At 40.6% G+C, this 16,968-nt stretch overlaps 3 protein-coding genes across 7 annotated transcripts in view; 1 reads left to right on the forward strand and 2 right to left on the reverse strand.

The window, feature by feature from the left end:
* Positions 1–2,329, reverse strand: part of hps3 (HPS3 biogenesis of lysosomal organelles complex 2 subunit 1) — a 60,915-nt gene extending 58,586 nt beyond the window's left edge. The window contains exon 1 of the mRNA XM_088425183.1: positions 2,303–2,329. The gene's annotated coding sequence lies outside the window, so the exon portion shown is untranslated. The remainder of the gene's footprint in view (positions 1–2,302) is intronic.
* bcar3 (BCAR3 adaptor protein, NSP family member) overlaps positions 1–7,845 on the forward strand; it is a 52,821-nt gene extending 44,976 nt beyond the window's left edge. The window contains exons 12-19 of one of the 3 annotated variants that reach the window (XM_088425187.1): positions 307–441; positions 558–767; positions 1,137–1,702; positions 3,363–3,478; positions 4,156–4,327; positions 5,363–5,474; positions 5,540–5,743; positions 5,830–7,845. In XM_088425187.1, the coding sequence (XP_088281313.1) occupies positions 307–441; positions 558–767; positions 1,137–1,702; positions 3,363–3,478; positions 4,156–4,327; positions 5,363–5,474; positions 5,540–5,743; positions 5,830–6,008 (1,694 nt within the window). In that variant the 3' untranslated portion in view covers positions 6,009–7,845. The remainder of the gene's footprint in view (positions 1–306; positions 442–557; positions 768–1,136; positions 1,703–3,362; positions 3,479–4,155; positions 4,328–5,362; positions 5,475–5,539; positions 5,744–5,829) is intronic. The other 2 variants (XM_088425188.1, XM_088425189.1) reach the window with 2 other exon arrangements.
* A 167-nt stretch (positions 7,846–8,012) lies between these two features.
* Positions 8,013–16,968, reverse strand: part of fnbp1l (formin binding protein 1-like) — a 34,375-nt gene continuing 25,419 nt past the window's right edge. For 2 of the 3 annotated variants that reach the window (XM_088425295.1, XM_088425294.1), the window contains 5 exons: positions 16,360–16,492; positions 15,598–15,689; positions 15,221–15,387; positions 15,108–15,145; positions 8,013–14,164 (listed from right to left, as the gene is read on the reverse strand). In XM_088425295.1, coding sequence (XP_088281421.1) covers positions 14,024–14,164; positions 15,108–15,145; positions 15,221–15,387; positions 15,598–15,689; positions 16,360–16,492 — 571 coding nt within the window. In that variant the 3' untranslated portion in view covers positions 8,013–14,023. The remainder of the gene's footprint in view (positions 14,165–15,107; positions 15,146–15,220; positions 15,388–15,597; positions 15,690–16,359; positions 16,493–16,968) is intronic. The other variant, XM_088425293.1, reaches the window with a different exon arrangement.

Here is a 16,968-nt window from a genome sequence, read left to right on the forward strand (position 1 = left end):
TTGTAATCAATTACTTTAGTACTAAAGGACCTTACAACTAAAGTACTAAAGGAATCAATGACATTTTATACTTAAAGAGAGTAACTAACGTAATTAAGGCCTGACAACGTTGCCATTCCTACTGATCACTTAACAAATCATGTTAACCCAAATGTGCAGTTTCAGCATGAAAATTTATCTCAAACCAAAATTCATGGGGAGAAACTCGTCTTAAAATCTCATCTTTGAAGTAAAATAAAAAATAGGTTGATTACCAAAACATTCATAAAAGTCGGTCAAATCCAAATGACTCTTTCTGGCATCCAGGATCCAAACCCCAGAACCAGCAACTCTCTGACCCCCATCTCCTGAGCCCTAGTAGCAAGTCTCCCGTGTTTCGGACAGGCAGCGAGCCGTTGCTGAGCCCGTCCGTCCCACGGAGGTTGGCGGACCCGCTAGCAGGTCAGAAGATGAATTTTACGTACCCTGCAATACTCTTGCGAAAAAAAAGTTTTTTGTAGGGCTCCACCGCCAGCTTCAGACTAAAACGTCTCCCTTTGAAAATCTCGGAAACGCAGGTCAGCCAATCCGGGGCTCGGACAGTCAGCTGTGTCCTAAACCTCCACCCAAACCCAGCAAGGTCCCTTTGGCACGATTGCCTCGCTTCCCCTGCCTTCAGCTACCAGGCGTCCCCTCCAGCACCGCAGAGCCCGCCTGCCCCAGCCTGTCTTTACCCGCTCTGGACACCGCATGCGGGGAAACCCCGGTTTGTCCCTGGAGGACAGGAGGTACTTTCCCTGGTTTTCTATTTTTTCTCGAGTTATACAGTCATGTTTTGATTACAAAGATCGGGAGGTCAGGACGGACCATGCGGACAAAAAGGGAAAAGTTCACGCAAGCTCATCTGAAATTGACGCAGTGGAAAAGCGTGCTGTGGTCTGACGAGTCCCTGGTTTTTGGAAATCACATTAAAACAGCGTAATAGTGAAAAAGTGCAAGTTCTCTGGCATTAAATTGTGTGGCTTATTGTGAATTACAAAACACAGAAATTCAAGCTATACATCAAGCAAAAATGTGAAAAAAAAACCATTTTAGGACATCATATTGTTATCAGAAAGACTGAAGGAAAAGTAACAAATGTGATTGTTCTACCACAGGTCCTCCCGTATCTCCGGCAAAGTCCATCCACGCGGACCCGCAAAGCTCTTCCACGCGCGCCCTTCCGCAGATTCAGTATCCGGACTCTGAGGCGATACCGCCGCGAACTGAATGCTTGGCGCGGACTCCCTCAGACCGAAGATCCTGCAGCCCGCCGGAACGCAATGAATTAAACCCCATTCCCGACACCGCCCGCGAAGCCGACCGGCCGTCGTGCGGCTACGTCGCTCGATTGAGGCAAGAGGGCGAGGCGGACGATCGGACGGGAGGTCCGAGGGGCCTGGACAGAAGCTCCTACCATCACGCCATCGAGGCTTTGGAAAACACCAGCGAGGAAGAAGAGGACGACGCCTGGAGGGAGGAGCGGGAGGACGAGAGGAGGAAGGTTTTCCTCAGGCCGGCGGCGGAGACGGAATCGGCGTTCCGGCCGTCCGACTTCGACTCTCGCCTCCTGCCGGCCGAAAACAAACCGCTGGAGATGTCGGTTTTGAAGAGAGCCAAGGAGCTGCTGCTGTGCCACGATCACAGCAGCATAGCCAGACACCTGCTCCGGGCCGACTGCCAGGTACCAACAAGAACGTAGCGCCCTAACCTCAAGCCTTACTCTTCACTTCTGAGCGCAGTCCGCAAACCGCCAATTTCTAACCGCCCTTTGAAAAGCGGCCAAGAGCTCTTCACTTTCGCCGCGAGGACGCTTTAGAGACACTTTTGCGTCGTATCAAAGCGAGGACTTCTCATCAGATGACTTCATTTGCACGCCGCTTACTTTGGCGCCTGATTTATCGGTCATAAAAATATGTGTTACATAAAACAGCTTGCCCAATGTTAATGTAAAATTATCCATTTGATTTTTTTGACCTCTAAAGCGGTGTCAAACTCGCTTTAGCTTGCGTGGAGGAAAATCTATTCCCAAGCGAGCCAGACCAATAAAATCATGGTACGGTGGGCCCTGCGTTACGAGATGAATCCGTTCCGCGGTTGGGCTCGTAAGACGAATTCGTCGTATGGCGAGCAATCCAAAACTATGTTACATATCTAATGCATTTAAAGCCCCGGGTAAAAACATCCAAATTGTACATACATATTCAAAATTGGCACCAAAATAGTATAGTAAGTGCTTCGTATATATAATATACAATCAAAAATATAGAAAGGATTTATTTACCTTTGAGTGGCGCTTGTTATGCCCACATTCCCTCGTAAGGCTAGCCTAGGCTAGGCTAGCTTCATATTTCTTGATTATCTCCAGATTCGTTTCCATATGAATCATCTTCACTCGCGATAGAACAAAGCTTTACCATTCCGCCATTTTGAAACGAGTGAGGCCGACCAACAGCAAACCAGCATCTCCGTCATGTCACTGCAACAGAAAATAAGTTCAATGACCTAAAAACACCTGCAGATGGAGACAAAACAACACAAATACAGACAACTCCCTAGGGTCATGACAGTTGTTTTTGTCGCAAAGCGGGAAAAGTACCTTAAAGAGGGGACAAAAAAAAACTCAGTATTCCACATCGCAACATGAAAAAAACGTAAGCCAGGGACACTGTAACATGGGGTCCACTGTATGTAAAACTTTAAAGGGAGTGTAAGACAGACTGTTTTTCCTTAAAAAGGAATGATTGTAAATTTCAAAAACTTGCAAATGAATGTTGTCTTAATGACCAACAGTATGTTTTAAATATAATGATAGGACTAGTTATCATGAAATTAGATCACATGAGGGGTGGCACCTCTGCGGAGGCGTCCATGTTTGTTATAGCTACGACAATGGTAAATGCAGCACCTGCAGCACCCCCTGCTGTCCATAATGAAAACAATCTAAATCTTACACGCTATCCCTTTAAAACAACAACTTCAAATGTATTCTTTTTTTTTAAAACTTTCCAAAATAGTACAAGCACAGCATCACTATTAATCATAAAACATTTTTTTATATATTAAAAAAAATTCATCTCATTTTTACCCTTTAAAGTCATCTCTACGGTATTACAACCGTTTGCGGGCCAGAGCCGACCCACAGGCCATAAGTTTGACGCACATTAAGAGACACATTTTGAAACTTCATTTCTCAAATGTAGCCTTTTTAAAACTGTATTATCGCTAATATGCAATCCGTATATGCAAAGCGTATTTTTGGAGCCGCGAGGTTCAAAATATCGCATTTCCAAAAATGGGGCATTTGCCATCGAAAGTCAAAGCTCATTTGTTTGGCATTGCAGGTGGCAAGGATAGTGGGCGTGTCGCCTGAGCAGAGAGCTCAGATGGGCGTGGCTTCTGGCCTGGAGCTCATCACCTTACCGCATGGGCGACAGCTCAGACTGGATCTGATGGAACGGTTTGTATTTTCAATCATGCTTTGTTGCAAAAGTTATTCAGGTATTTACATTAAGAAGAGTCTCAAAATGGATGGTACTAATCGATTACTTTAGGACCTAGTCGATTACTTTAGTACCTAAAGTAATTTATTCATTACTTTAGTAAGTAATTGCTACTATCGTGTTTAAGTACCTATAGTATTCAATTTTGCTTTCTGCATTTTTCTTTTCAAATGAAACTATTTCAATCCCAAAGACGTATTTTTACGCTTAAAAGTCTTCCAGCTATTTATATATTTAGTCACAAACTTTTTCAAATATTTTGCTAAAGAAGGGTCTAAAAAGTCAATCAATATCAATGACTTAGTACATAGTTGATTATATTAGTACTTTAGTGCCTAAAGTAATTTCTTTACTGTGAAAGTAATTGTTACTATAGTAGTTAAGTACTGAAAAAAATTGCTATCCAAAGTAATTTACTTTTTTTTTTTACCCTCATGCAGCCAAAGACGAGCAAAATCGAAAACAATAAGAACCTGGGGTTGAATGTCGGGACTCCTTAAAATAAAAACGTAAAAATACGTCTTTGGGATCGAATGAATTGGAACGTGCAAAAAAAACCAAAAAACATTGCGTTTTAGTGACTTTTGTCGCAATTTACCGAAACGGAAATCAAGCAGATGATTTATCCTCGCAGACACCACACCATGGCGATCGGCGTTGCCGTGGATATTCTGGGATGCACGGGAAGCGTGGAGGAGCGAGCCAGCACTTTGAATCGCATCGTTCTGGTGGCGTCGGAGCTGAAGGACGCGGTGGGCGACCTCTTTGCCTTCACCGCCCTCATGAAAGCTTTGGAACTGCCGCAGGTAAAACTTGAAATGCAATTTTCAAAACGCGGGATTTCGACATTCACGTTGTGACTTTGACAAGTTTTAAGCTACCATCATGAAATATATATTATATTTTAAAAATGTAATTTGTGTGGGATTAGAATGTCTCCATATTCCTTTTTTGCCAACATAACCTTACTGTAGCAATTATAATTAAATCTGATATTGCAAAATGTGATACGATGAATACATTTTATTTTAATCAATTATTTAATTGTATAAAAGGTTATATAGTGCGTATTTCGAGAAAAAAAATGTCACTGCTCCCAAAATAAAAATGTATTAAAATCAGTGTCACATTGAATTATTGAACTGACCTCATTTGATCATCTTGTGGAGAAAATAACATATTTTTCTTTTATGCTTTCAAGAAAAAAAAATGTTTTGCCAAAAACATTATTTAAAAAAAAAAAAATATATATATATATCCATAGAAATTTCATTGAAAAGCTCATGGGAGTAAAATGAAAAATAAAGTAACATTAAATGAAAATAAACAACAAAAAAGTAAAAAAAAAAATAATCCATGGAACATTTTTACATATATTTAATTCAGCAGAGACTATTTATGGTTCCTATTGGTTATTGTGTGAGTTTTTTTGGAGGGGAAAAAAACTGTTGTACGAATACTGACCTCATTTGATCATCTTGTGGAGAAAATAACATATTTTTCTTTTATGCTTTCAAGAAAAAAAAATGTTTTGCCAAAAACATTATTTAAAAAAAAAAAAATATATATATATATCCATAGAAATTTCATTGAAAAGCTCATGGGAGTAAAATGAAAAATAAAGTAACATTAAATGAAAATAAACAACAAAAAAGTAAAAAAAAAAATAATCCATGGAACATTTTTACATATATTTAATTCAGCAGAGACTATTTATGGTTCCTATTGGTTATTGTGTGAGTTTTTTTGGAGGGGAAAAAAACTGTTGTACGAATAATAAAAAAAGTATTAAAATCTGTGATTAATTCTGAATTATTGACGATTTGAAGTGTTTGTTGCAGATCAGTCGCCTGGAGGACACGTGGACGGCCTTGAGGCGCAACTACACGCAGACCGCCATCAGCTATGAGAAAACGCTCAAACCTTTCTACAAAAATCTCTACGAGGGGACAGGTACATTGCAGCAAACGTTTTGGCGCGTCAAATGTCGCATTTTCATGACTCGTCCCCGGCTTCAGCCTCCTGTCCTGCTGTGGTGTGCGTCCCGCTCCTCTTGCCTCTTTTGACTTTGATGGAGCGCCCGTCCGTCTCACCCGAGGGGGCGGAGCTTTGGGAGACCAGCGACCAGGGCTGCGACATCATGCTGCGCCATCTAGAGGCCGCACGCGACGTGGCGCACAACGCGCAAAGCTACACCGAGAACGCTCAGAGGGTCATGCACGGTAACTAGGCAAATACGTCTATTGCCGTCGTTGGCATTGAACGGGTTTTCAAAATTTTTTTTTTTTTTTTTTTTTTTTTTTTCTAGACTTCCAATGTGACGAAGACCTGCTGGAGGTGTTCAAGACGGACTTTCAGCTGCGGCTGCTGTGGGGGAGCCGCGGCGCTTCCGTCAACCAATCGGATCGCTACAGCAAATTTAACCTCATCCTCACCGCGTTGTCAAGGAAGCTGGAGCCCTTACCCAAAATTCACACGTTAATTTGAAGGACTAAAGACAGTTTCAGGTCAAAAGTGTAAATCAATCCCCTCCTAAGACCGATCTGTCCATTTGTGTCCACTTGTGTCCATTTGGTCTCAGCAAGACAGCAAAGTGATTAGCATCGCACCCAAACACGAGATATCATTGGAAAGGCTAGGTTGTCCTCTACTGAGGACATAGAGGACTTTGTAGAGTAGCTGCTGGTCAAAAGATTTAGAGCAAAAACTAATATCCACTACCGTGGACACAAGGACTTAGAGGAGTTGGTCCAATGAGTCAGAATTTTTATAGCAAAAACTTGGTAGAATAGCTCAAATGAGCCAGAATATTTATACAAACTACTGTCCTCTACAGTGGACTTAAGGACTAAGTAGAGTAGCTCAAAGGAGTCAGAAGATTCAGAGCAAAAGCTAATGTCCACTACAGTGGACACAAGGACTTGGTAGAGTAGCTCAAATTAGTCTGATTTTTTATACCAAACACTAATGTTCGCTACAGTGGACACAGGGATTTTGTAGACTAACTCCAATGAGTCAGAAGATATAGACCAAAAACCAATGTCCACTACAGTAGACACAAGGACTTAGTAGACTAGCTCTAATGAGTCAGAAGATTTAGACCAAAAAACAATGTCCTCTACAGTGGACACAAGGACTTAGTAGAACACCTCAAATGAGTCAGAAGATTTATACAAACTAATGTCCACTACCGTGGACACAAGCAAAAAGGAGGATGTGATGTTAATGTTATATTGTGGGTCAATTTGACACATTTGAATGTTACAGTAATTGCGAAATATACTTTTTTGGGGGCACAAGCTTAGCTAATTATGTATAAACAACATATCTAATAAAAACGGAATTTATGCACACACGTTAGTGCATTTTAAAATGACTATTAAATATATATATATATATTTAATCAAAATGCTCTATTTTTTTTTTAATTAGGACAAAACCTGCACTTTCTTTGACGAGTACATCGATAGATGTAACTTTCAGCGTCTTTACACAAAACCACCTTCATCTAAATCAGCTTTTTTACTAATAATACCCGCAACGACCCGTTAGGCTGCTGAATACGTTAAACAACGTAAATAGTTGAATCGAAAGTATTTAAAACAAACATGTTTGTGTGTGAACGTGAAGATACACACGAGTCCTGTATGTTAACCTGTCACGAAACTTGTACATATGTGAAGAATCGACCCCTTTTGTTTTGTATATAATTGTGATGAAAAACATGTCAGTGAATTTCAATGTTTATATTCAGAACTACTGTGGTAAGCTTTAATAAATGACGTGTTCGGTGTGACTTAATAAACGAGCCACGTTGTGAAAAAGAAAAAAAAAATCGCACTCACTTTAATCGCCTGTTCTTCAACTTGCGTTTACTCCAACAGTCATTCCATCTTAAAAGAAACGCATTTCTTTTTTTTTTACTTTCGCTGGATGTGTCGCTGCTCGTTCGTTTCGTAAAGAAAAGAGGTTAGCATGTGCATCACTTAATTCCGTACTGTTTGCTAGCTAACCTGCACCAGGTGGATAGTCAGGGAACGTTTCTATCCATGCGTTTGATTGGATAAATAGCGGAAGTGAAACCTATCGTATCATTGGCTGGACACTTGTCACTCGCTGTCACGATGCAAAATGGGACAGAAAACAATATTATTGGTCTAATTAATCAGATAAGATGAGGTCTAATATTAGATATCACTTAATATGTTTATATTGCATTTTGTTTTATACGCAGCATAGCTTTTTTTGTGCGCTGAGAACGAACGAGCAGTGCGCAATTGCGCATGCGCGCAGTTTAGAGGGAACGCTCCTTGGGTTATGTTTTTTTTGATAAATTTTTTGAATTATTTTTTTTGGGCAATAAAAAATATATATATATATATATATATATATATATATATATATATATATATATATATATATATATATATATATATATATATATATACTGTGTATGTGCATGTGTTTTATGAAAACAAAAAAAAAAAAACATTTCATTGTTGCTCACTTTATTTCAACAATATTCTACAAGTTTAAAAAAAAAAAAGGCATTTAGTCCACAAAGTGTCCGACAACATTCAAAGTGTGAAAGAAAAACTGAGTGTGCATACCAAGTACTGCCATACAAGAAATACAAGATGATGGAACCATAAAACATGACGAACTGCACAAAGACCTTGTAGTGTACTTATGTTGTTTTTGTTAAGGAAGGAAAGTTTACATTTTAGGGCAGTTGAATTGAAATCTTTACAGTTAGTGAATAGTTATTTGTACATGGACGTTTTTTTTTTTCTTCAACAGGTTGACAACACTTAACATAAAAAGTCAAGAGTTATTTTTTGACTGCATTATTGCAGTACTCTCACCTTGCGTTTCACACATACATTATATATAGTGAAGGAAGAATGAAGCTTCATGAAGCACTTGTGATATTTTTGATTCCCCTAGAGGGTGCTGTTAGTTGAAAGATAAAGGCTAATGCAATGGAAACGTGCTAAATTTTCAACGGCATCTAGAGGAGTCAAAAAATCACATGCTTCATAAAGCTTCATTTTGTCCATCACTAAATATTTCATAGCTTGACCGAGCATAAAAACCCACGTAAAAATGAAAAGTGTTTCTGATTTTCATGATTTGTGAGTGCAAATTTCTCATTCATGTTGAATTAAAGTGAGTCTCTTTGGATTTTTTTTTTTAAACAATTGGAAGACTGAAAGGGAATTAACATTCAGTGTTATACAGAATCAACAAATATACGAACAAGGAGTAAATGGAAGAATTGGTCTGCACTATTAACTCATTCACTGCCGATGACGGATAAAGACGTCAAAGATCCATTTTGTACTGGCAAGAATGAAAGACTGATAATGATTTTTTTTGTGTTTCTCTCAACATAATTAAATAGGGAGAATGAATTTCGTCAGATGTGGGCGTTACAAAAGTGGGAGGGGCTTAATCTGTGCCTTGAACTAATTCCGGGACGTTCTAAGAAAATAGACATTTACAATTCAAAAGTCTTAAAAAATGGACGGCTAATGGGGCTAGGGGATATTTAAGTAGCATCAACAACAGCTTCAATCTGCACATTTCACAGCTTCATAAATAAAAATAATAATCGTAAAAAAATTAAGGCGTGGTCACATCTTCTGATTACCTTGAGCAACGTTGTTAGTTTCTCCTAAAACGGTCGTGTGGACTGAATTCGCACGGTTACACGATTATAAAACATTTTCCGGCAAGCGTTGGGAATCGATTGAAAACATGAAGTCAAATCATGCAAAAGACGTTTATGACAGTTAGTACAAAAAGAGTAAAAAAAAAAAGGAATGGAAATAAAATCACCAGAGCTTTTTGTTCTGCATTCAAACAAAAGCGGTTTGATCAAACGCAAACGCCGTAGTACTTCGGGGGGCAAAGTGCATCGGTCCTATTCCGAACCTTATTGTCTTCCGAAGAGTGTCAATCAATCAATCAATCAGTTCAACAAACTGAAACACAATCGCCACGGAAACACATTCAAACAGGACATTAAAAAGATGTACGAGTCATTCGATAAAAACAAACGTCACATGTACGCCACGTTTAGCTGGTAGGATTCAAATCGGAATTTTTCTTTTTTTACTCAAACGTGTGTACGCATCAACGATGTCATCACATTCAAAAATAGAAACGATGAAGTGGTCGCAAATATCGGGCGAAGGATGCAATCAGGTAGACCAGAAGATACCTGAGAAGATACTTTGGCTCCCTCTTGCGGACAGACAAGAAGGAGCATGCTGCTGGAGTTGACTGAGGAAAGTCCGCCCCCTGCTGGTTAGAATGTCAAGTCGCCACGCCGGGGAAGAGAGGGGATTAAAAAAAAAAAAAAAAAGAGGATGATGGAGGAGGCTGGTGGATAGTCCTGCTATCGATAACCCTGATTGATGTTTGGGAGATGTTTCACGCTTGGACAAAAAAAATCGTTCAACGTAGCGCTTTGGAACATCGGCTCATGACATTTCACACGTGTTAGGAACATGCAACTGTATGTGGATGACACGTGGAGGCAGGCATGAGGAGCAGAGTGGCTCAGGCAGGCAAGGCAGGCAGGCAGGCATCACCAATGGAGCACAGATGAGGAGGAAAAGGGGATGAGTTTGAAACAGTTAGTGGCAGCAGCAAATACCGAAATCTTACAGAGCCCCAAAACAGGCATGAACAACAAAACCGCCTTGTGCACCAGACTTAGCCTGTTTGAACCAAATACTCAAGCAAGTCCACCGGAAACCACAAAAACCACATCAGATACCGACACCTACGTGGACCAGGTACCAAAACCGAAGTCCTAAATACATATGCGCCACATATTAACGTTTTTGAACCGAGCAATCGAGTGTGCACCAGGTATTAACGCGTCGCCACCAGATACTACTGCGAGGATCGGATACTAACGTATAAGTACCAGATGCTTGGGAACCAGATACTAATCCAAAAGTACTAGATACTAGCGCATGTGCACCACATGCTAGCATTTTTTTAACCCCATGGTAAAAAGTGAGCACCAGATATGAAAACATGGCCACCAGATACTATTGCGTGGATTGGATACTAAAGCAAGTACTAGATACTAGCGCATGGGCAACACTTGCTAAAGCTTTTGAACCAGATGGTAAAAAGTGTGCACCAGATATAGCGCATGGGCACCAGATACTAAAGCACATCAGCGTTATTTCACATAAAATAGAAACCATTGATAAATGGTAATAGGGAGCTGAAATTTCACCTGATGTTGACAACACATGACCACTCAGTTATCACAATAGCAAGAGCGTGCCATCCCATCAGCTAAAATACTGCCAGAATCATGTGGAAGAAAATGACCCAAAATATTGCAAAAAGGTTCAAGTATGCACCAGATACTAAAGAAAATGCAAGACATTAAAGCGTGCGCACAAGATAGCAAAGCGTACGCACCAGGTACCAACACACGTGCACCAGATAACAACGTGAGTTCACCGGATGCTAACACGCGTAGACCAGGTACCAGCACATGTGCACCAGATATGGACCAAATTCTAAAGCATGTACACCAGACAACAGACCCCAAAAATGATGTACCAGATGCTAACATGCATGCACCAGATATCAAAGTGTGTGCACCAGATACTAACGCATGTGTACCAGATACCAAAGCGTGTGCACCAGATACTAACGCATGTGTACCAGATACCAAAGCGTGTGCACCAGATACTAACGCATGTGTACCAGATACCAAAGCGTGTGCACCAGATACTAACGCATGTGTACCAGATACCAAAGCGTGTGCACCAGATACTAACGCATGTGTACCAGATACCAAAGCGTGTGCACCAGATACTAGCGCATGTGTACCAGATACCAAAGCGTGTGCACCAGATACTAACGCATGTGTACCAGATACCAAAGCGTGTGCACCAGATACTAACACATGTGTACCAGATACCAAAGCGTGTGTACCAGATACTAAAGCGTGTGTACCAAATATGGACGCGACTGCAAGATACTAACAAGTACCAAATAGTCCTGCATGTACACCGGACAACAGATCCCAAAAATGATGTACCAGACGCTAACATGCATGCACCAGATATCAAAGTGTGTGAACCAGATACTAACGCATGTGTACCACATACCAAAGCGTGTGCACCAGATACTAACGCATGAGTACCAGATACCAAATATGGACGCGACTGCAAGATACAAACAAGTGCCAAATACTCCTGCGTGCGCACAAGATACTAACCCGACACCAAAGCGTGTACAGCAGATGCTAAAACGCCACAGCAGATGATCAATTCATGTCTCTTTAGGGGCTCTGCAGCAATTCATTTTTCGTATTTTTTTTCCTCATTTCCAGAATGAGGGAAACGCTGCATTATCATACGCCGCTTGAATGAAAAAAAGTCATCGGGATGAGTTTAAAACAGCACCTTGAGATACTTGAAGGTGTTGAAGTGTTCTGCAAAAAGGTATTTCTCAAATCCTGAGATTGATTTGCGATTTACTCGGCCTGAATTTCACAGGCCTGAGAAATCATTCTAATGATAAACGCCCCCTAGTGGGCAGTCAAAGCAGACTCCAGAGCCTGAACCCGTTAGTTTGTTATAGAAGTTTAGTGACATTAAGTCAGACCCGCAGTTGCTATCGAAACCATTTAGGCCCCGCCCCACGGCAACTTATTTTTCAGTGCCAGCTATTTTCAGACACACTTTTACTCGAATACTTGAAAAAAAAAAAAAACTGTAATTAATTACATGGAGCTGAATGTCTGGACTCCGCAAGGACGTACAAATACGTCTTTGGGATTGAATAAGTTAAAAGGCGTTATGGATGGGAGAGCATGCCGACATGCAAACTTGCCCTTCTCTTTCCCCCTCTCTCTCTCTCTCTCTCTTTTTTTTCACCCCCACCACCAAAAATCGTCCATCAGCGAGAGCCCTCCACCAGCCAAGCCAAGCACCTGGCCACCCTGCGGCCCTCAGGAACCTGCACAGTCATACACAGGGAGAAACTCTGTTAACAATCTTGATAGTGATGGGCAAATGAAGCTTCATGAAGCACTTGCGGTATTTTTTTAACTCCTCCAGATGGCGCTCTGGATTTACAGATTGAGTTTAAAGATTGAAAGCAGCGGAATTCATCACATTCTGATTGCATTAGAATTTATATTTAAACCACCGGCACCATCTAGGGGTCGAAAATATATCGCAAGTGTTTCATGAAGCTTCATTTTCTCATCACTGCTTGACAGCACATCAAAGACAGAAAATGACAGCCTAGAGAATGACGATTTTGTTGTTTTTGGTCAAAAGGATTTTTTTATGAAATGTAAAATCGAGTAACAATATAAAACGTATTTATGATACGATGCGCGGCACGAATAGCATCATCTCAGCTCTCGAAATTATCGAGTCGAGTCCCGATAACGAATTAAGACATGAAAGTGACTGCAAGACTACTGCGATGGCACGGAGAAAACACTTTGAATTTCAGTATGCCGTCAATTCGGAGAACAATCAAGTTGTGTATTTTTTGTCTATATCCTCCAAGGACCCAGCCTCATTTTTGTGTCCACTGCAGTGTTTTTTGTAAATATGTCAAAAAGCAATCGATTCATCAACGACAATTTTAACAATCAAATAATCGTTATTGTTGAACTTAATATTGTCAAACGTTTTTGAGCATGAATTATTCTCTGATTTTTTTGGAGTCTGACATGAAAGCGGACGGATTATTTTTGGTGTTTATTTGAAATAATACAAACCATGACGGAATTAATAACCGAAGCGATTTCAAAAAGTTTGTTGAGTGCAAATACAACTCGAGGCATTAAATTAGCAGTAATTATTTTATAAACAGTAATTGGGGGAAATGATTTTGCGATATACTTTGATGAATTTAATTAAAATAATAAATAAAATGTCATTTATCTGATTATTCGATAAAATAATCTATGCTAAAAAGTTTTGATAGTGATCGCCTTTTTTTTTTAATTTTTTTTTACTCATTCTAGTCCCAGTGTCCTCAGTCAAGGACATCCTGGCCTTTCTAAGACTCATGAATTTATTAACAATTTAACTAACTTTGCTAAGACAAAACGGACACAACAGCGGACACAAATACGTCGGCCGTTTCCCGGGAGATTATAATACCCATTTATAAAAAAATCAACATGACACTTAAAACAAAACATAGATCATTTCTCATATGTTACACTAAACATTTTGAACACTTTGATCGTAAGGAATGAATACACACTTCCTCACGTGCATATACTGTAGAAATGTCTCCAAAACACAAAGAGACACTCACCACTGCAGCTTCAACCACAACGAATGGGAAGGGGGGGGGACAACCGTTAGTGAGAGAAACAGACGAGAGATGGGACATCAAGCAAAACATGCAGATGAACAGACGTTCTGCTTCTGTTCTCCATCAACGTGCGCATGAGCAGAATGAAAAGGAGACAGTGGACGAACGGAGCTTCAGATGTAGGTGACGGCACCTTTACAGTTCTTCTCCATGGTGATTTCCACGTAGGTGGTGGGGACGTAACCTTCTTCCCCGCTCTGCTTCCTCGCCCTCGTCCAGCCGTCGCCTTTGTCTTCCTCGATGATGTAGAGAACCTGAGGAACGTAGATCACACCGAGGGCTTCATAGGAGAATCGATGGCATATTAGACCAAGCCGGCGCGTCTCATTTCCATTTTGCAAAGCATTTTGGGGTTAAAAAAAATGCCGTGGGTGTCTGATTTATTCAACTTTACGACACAGGTGTCAAATTCCAGTCCTCGAGGGCCGGTATCCTTCATCTTTTCCGCTTTTCTCCCCTCCCAACACAGCTGATTCAAATGATTATAATATTAGCAATCGAAGCAGGCGTGTTGTTGGTAGAAAACTGGAAAACATGCAGGATACCGGAAAAAAATATGAAAAAATGATCAACATTGAAATGTCCTTTCTTGGATCACAGAAGAGATCTGCTATCAAAAAGAAAGAACTGAAATACTCGTAAATATTTCTCCACAAAAAATAATCAACATAATGTTATGGACTTGTTCTCAAAAAGAAATTACAAATAAATATTTGTCCACAAAAAATATTAAACATAGGTTGCCCACTTTTGGGTTTACAGTAGAGATCCATCCATTTTCTTATCCCCGCAGGGGTCGCAGGCTTGCTGGCGCCTATCTCAGCTGCCTTGAGGCAGTAGGCGGGGGAAACCAGCCAATCGCACACACAGACAAACAACCATTCACGCACCAATCACCCTATGGAAAATTTAGCACGTCCAATTATAGAGAACCCACGCAGGCTCGGGGAGAACATGCAAACTCCACACAGGAAGGCCAGAGCCAGGTGGATTTGAACCGTGACCTTTGAACTGTGCTATTCACCGAGCCGCCGTACAGTAGAGATCTTTCCACAAGAATAAGTCATTATTTAAAAATAGCGATAGAAGGTTCCAAAGACTAAACATCAGACCCACAAAATCAGGTTCAAGACTGATACCAAGGGCTAAATTCTTGAGTAGATGTGGATACCGGAAGGAGCAAATGGTGATAATCACCTCGTCTTCAGCCATGACCAGGGTTCCCTCATTCTGACCTAAAAGTGAAGACAAAAGATAAATCAAAGAGCAGGAAGATGAAGGAGCATCTCATCCGAGTTCTTGGAGCTCACCATCAAAAGAGTACAAGGCCTTGCAGTGTCCGATGACGGGTAGCGGGTCGTCGTCGTCAAACTCATCATCAAATTCGTGCGGGTCGCCGATGGGCTGCGCGGGACTGGAGTGCTGGTGAGCTGCGTGCTGCTCCTGACTGGTGTCTTCCGTGTAACTGCCTTCAGGACTGCAACCGCACACAGATTGGCTGAAGGCAAGCTTGATTTCTTGCTAAGTCTTTCCCGAACTACAAATCCCATCATGCATTGCGTTACCCTTCTGTGCAACAGCGAGTAAAGAAGGACATTAGTGTATTTATTATTACAAACGCTGAAGTCATACAAATAAAAAAATGACAATAAGAGTTATTATTATATTGATTTTGTAAAGGAGGCACCTCTCTCTGCCTTGGGGAGCGGGATGGTGGTTGTCGGCGCTGTGTCTCCTGTCTCGGGAAGCTTGCTTTCCTTCCACCTCTGCTAACCAAGCCTGTTAACGGAGGAGAACTATGGCTAGGCTTTTTCTAAAAAATTCCACTGTTTTTCTTTTTGACCACGAGAGGGCGACATCGACACATCCAACGATACATTTGGTCTAGGGCAGTGTATCCTTTTTAACATTAACAGAAAAACGCAATATAAATCAACTTTCAATAACTGTTAATTATTTTTGTCGCGTTTATACGGGTTATAGCTTAGTCTAAAACGGAAAAAAAAGAAGCAACTGCACCAAAGTGCCTGAAACTAAAAGAAAATGATGTGTCGACATCAACACATCTACGATAGATTTGATCTAGGGCAGTGTATCCTTTTTAACATTAACGACAGAAAAACGCAATATAAATCAACTTTCAACAACTGTTAATTATTTTTATCGCGTTTATACGGGTTATAGCTTAGTCTAAAACGGAAAAAAAGACGCAAGTGCACCAAAGTGCCTGAAACTAAAAGAAAATGATGAAAATGATTACTTTATTGCAATTACATTCCATATGACAAAAACAAAGCCTTTTTCCTGGGATCATCCACGCCCCCCCCCCCGGATTCACCTCGCGCCCCCCCAGGGGGGCCCGCCTCACTATTTGAGAAGCACTGGTCAAGGGCCAGTATTTTGTTCAATTTTATTTGGTTATCAAAAGGTGCGAATGCTCCGTTCTGACCTCATGTTTGTGGATTTCGGAGCGGAGCTTTTCCATGTTGCATATGGTCTCGGAGATTTTGGGCTGCAGGCTGTTGGGGTCACCCATGGGTGGAGTTTTCTCGTACACGTCTTTCATTTTGTTAAGGGCGTCCCTAGCACAAAGACAAAAACAAATCGAAAACTAAATTATGATGAAAAGAAAATTCCCCAAATCAACACAACATATCCCAAACGTTCTCATAAATGATTTTGCTTTTGTTTTTTCATATTTTGTGTCCAACCAACAGAGACGGGCCAACCAATTAATCGCCAGATTTTGGCGACTTCAAACATCGGCCAACGACAATGGTGGAAATGACCTAAAATTGCAGATTATTTTCACTTTTTATCTTTATTTACTATATTAATGTAACACTGGTGTCTTATTTATTTTTTTGAAAAACAATTACTGCATGAGCAAAATGCATTCTGAGATAATGTTATACATTATTCTGATGATTAACCCTTGTGCAGTTTTGACCATTTTTTGGTCATTTTTTCCACATCATTCTGGCAGTATTTTAGCAAAGGGGTGGATCACTCCTGGCTCCTCCCCCCTGCGGTCCCTTCTCAAGGTTTCTTATTTTCC

Source organism: Hippichthys cyanospilos, chromosome 10 (genome assembly GCF_059441005.1).
Source record: "Hippichthys cyanospilos isolate Australia breed blue-spotted pipefish chromosome 10, RoL_Hcya_1.0, whole genome shotgun sequence".
Lineage (NCBI taxonomy): Eukaryota > Metazoa > Chordata > Actinopteri > Syngnathiformes > Syngnathidae > Hippichthys > Hippichthys cyanospilos.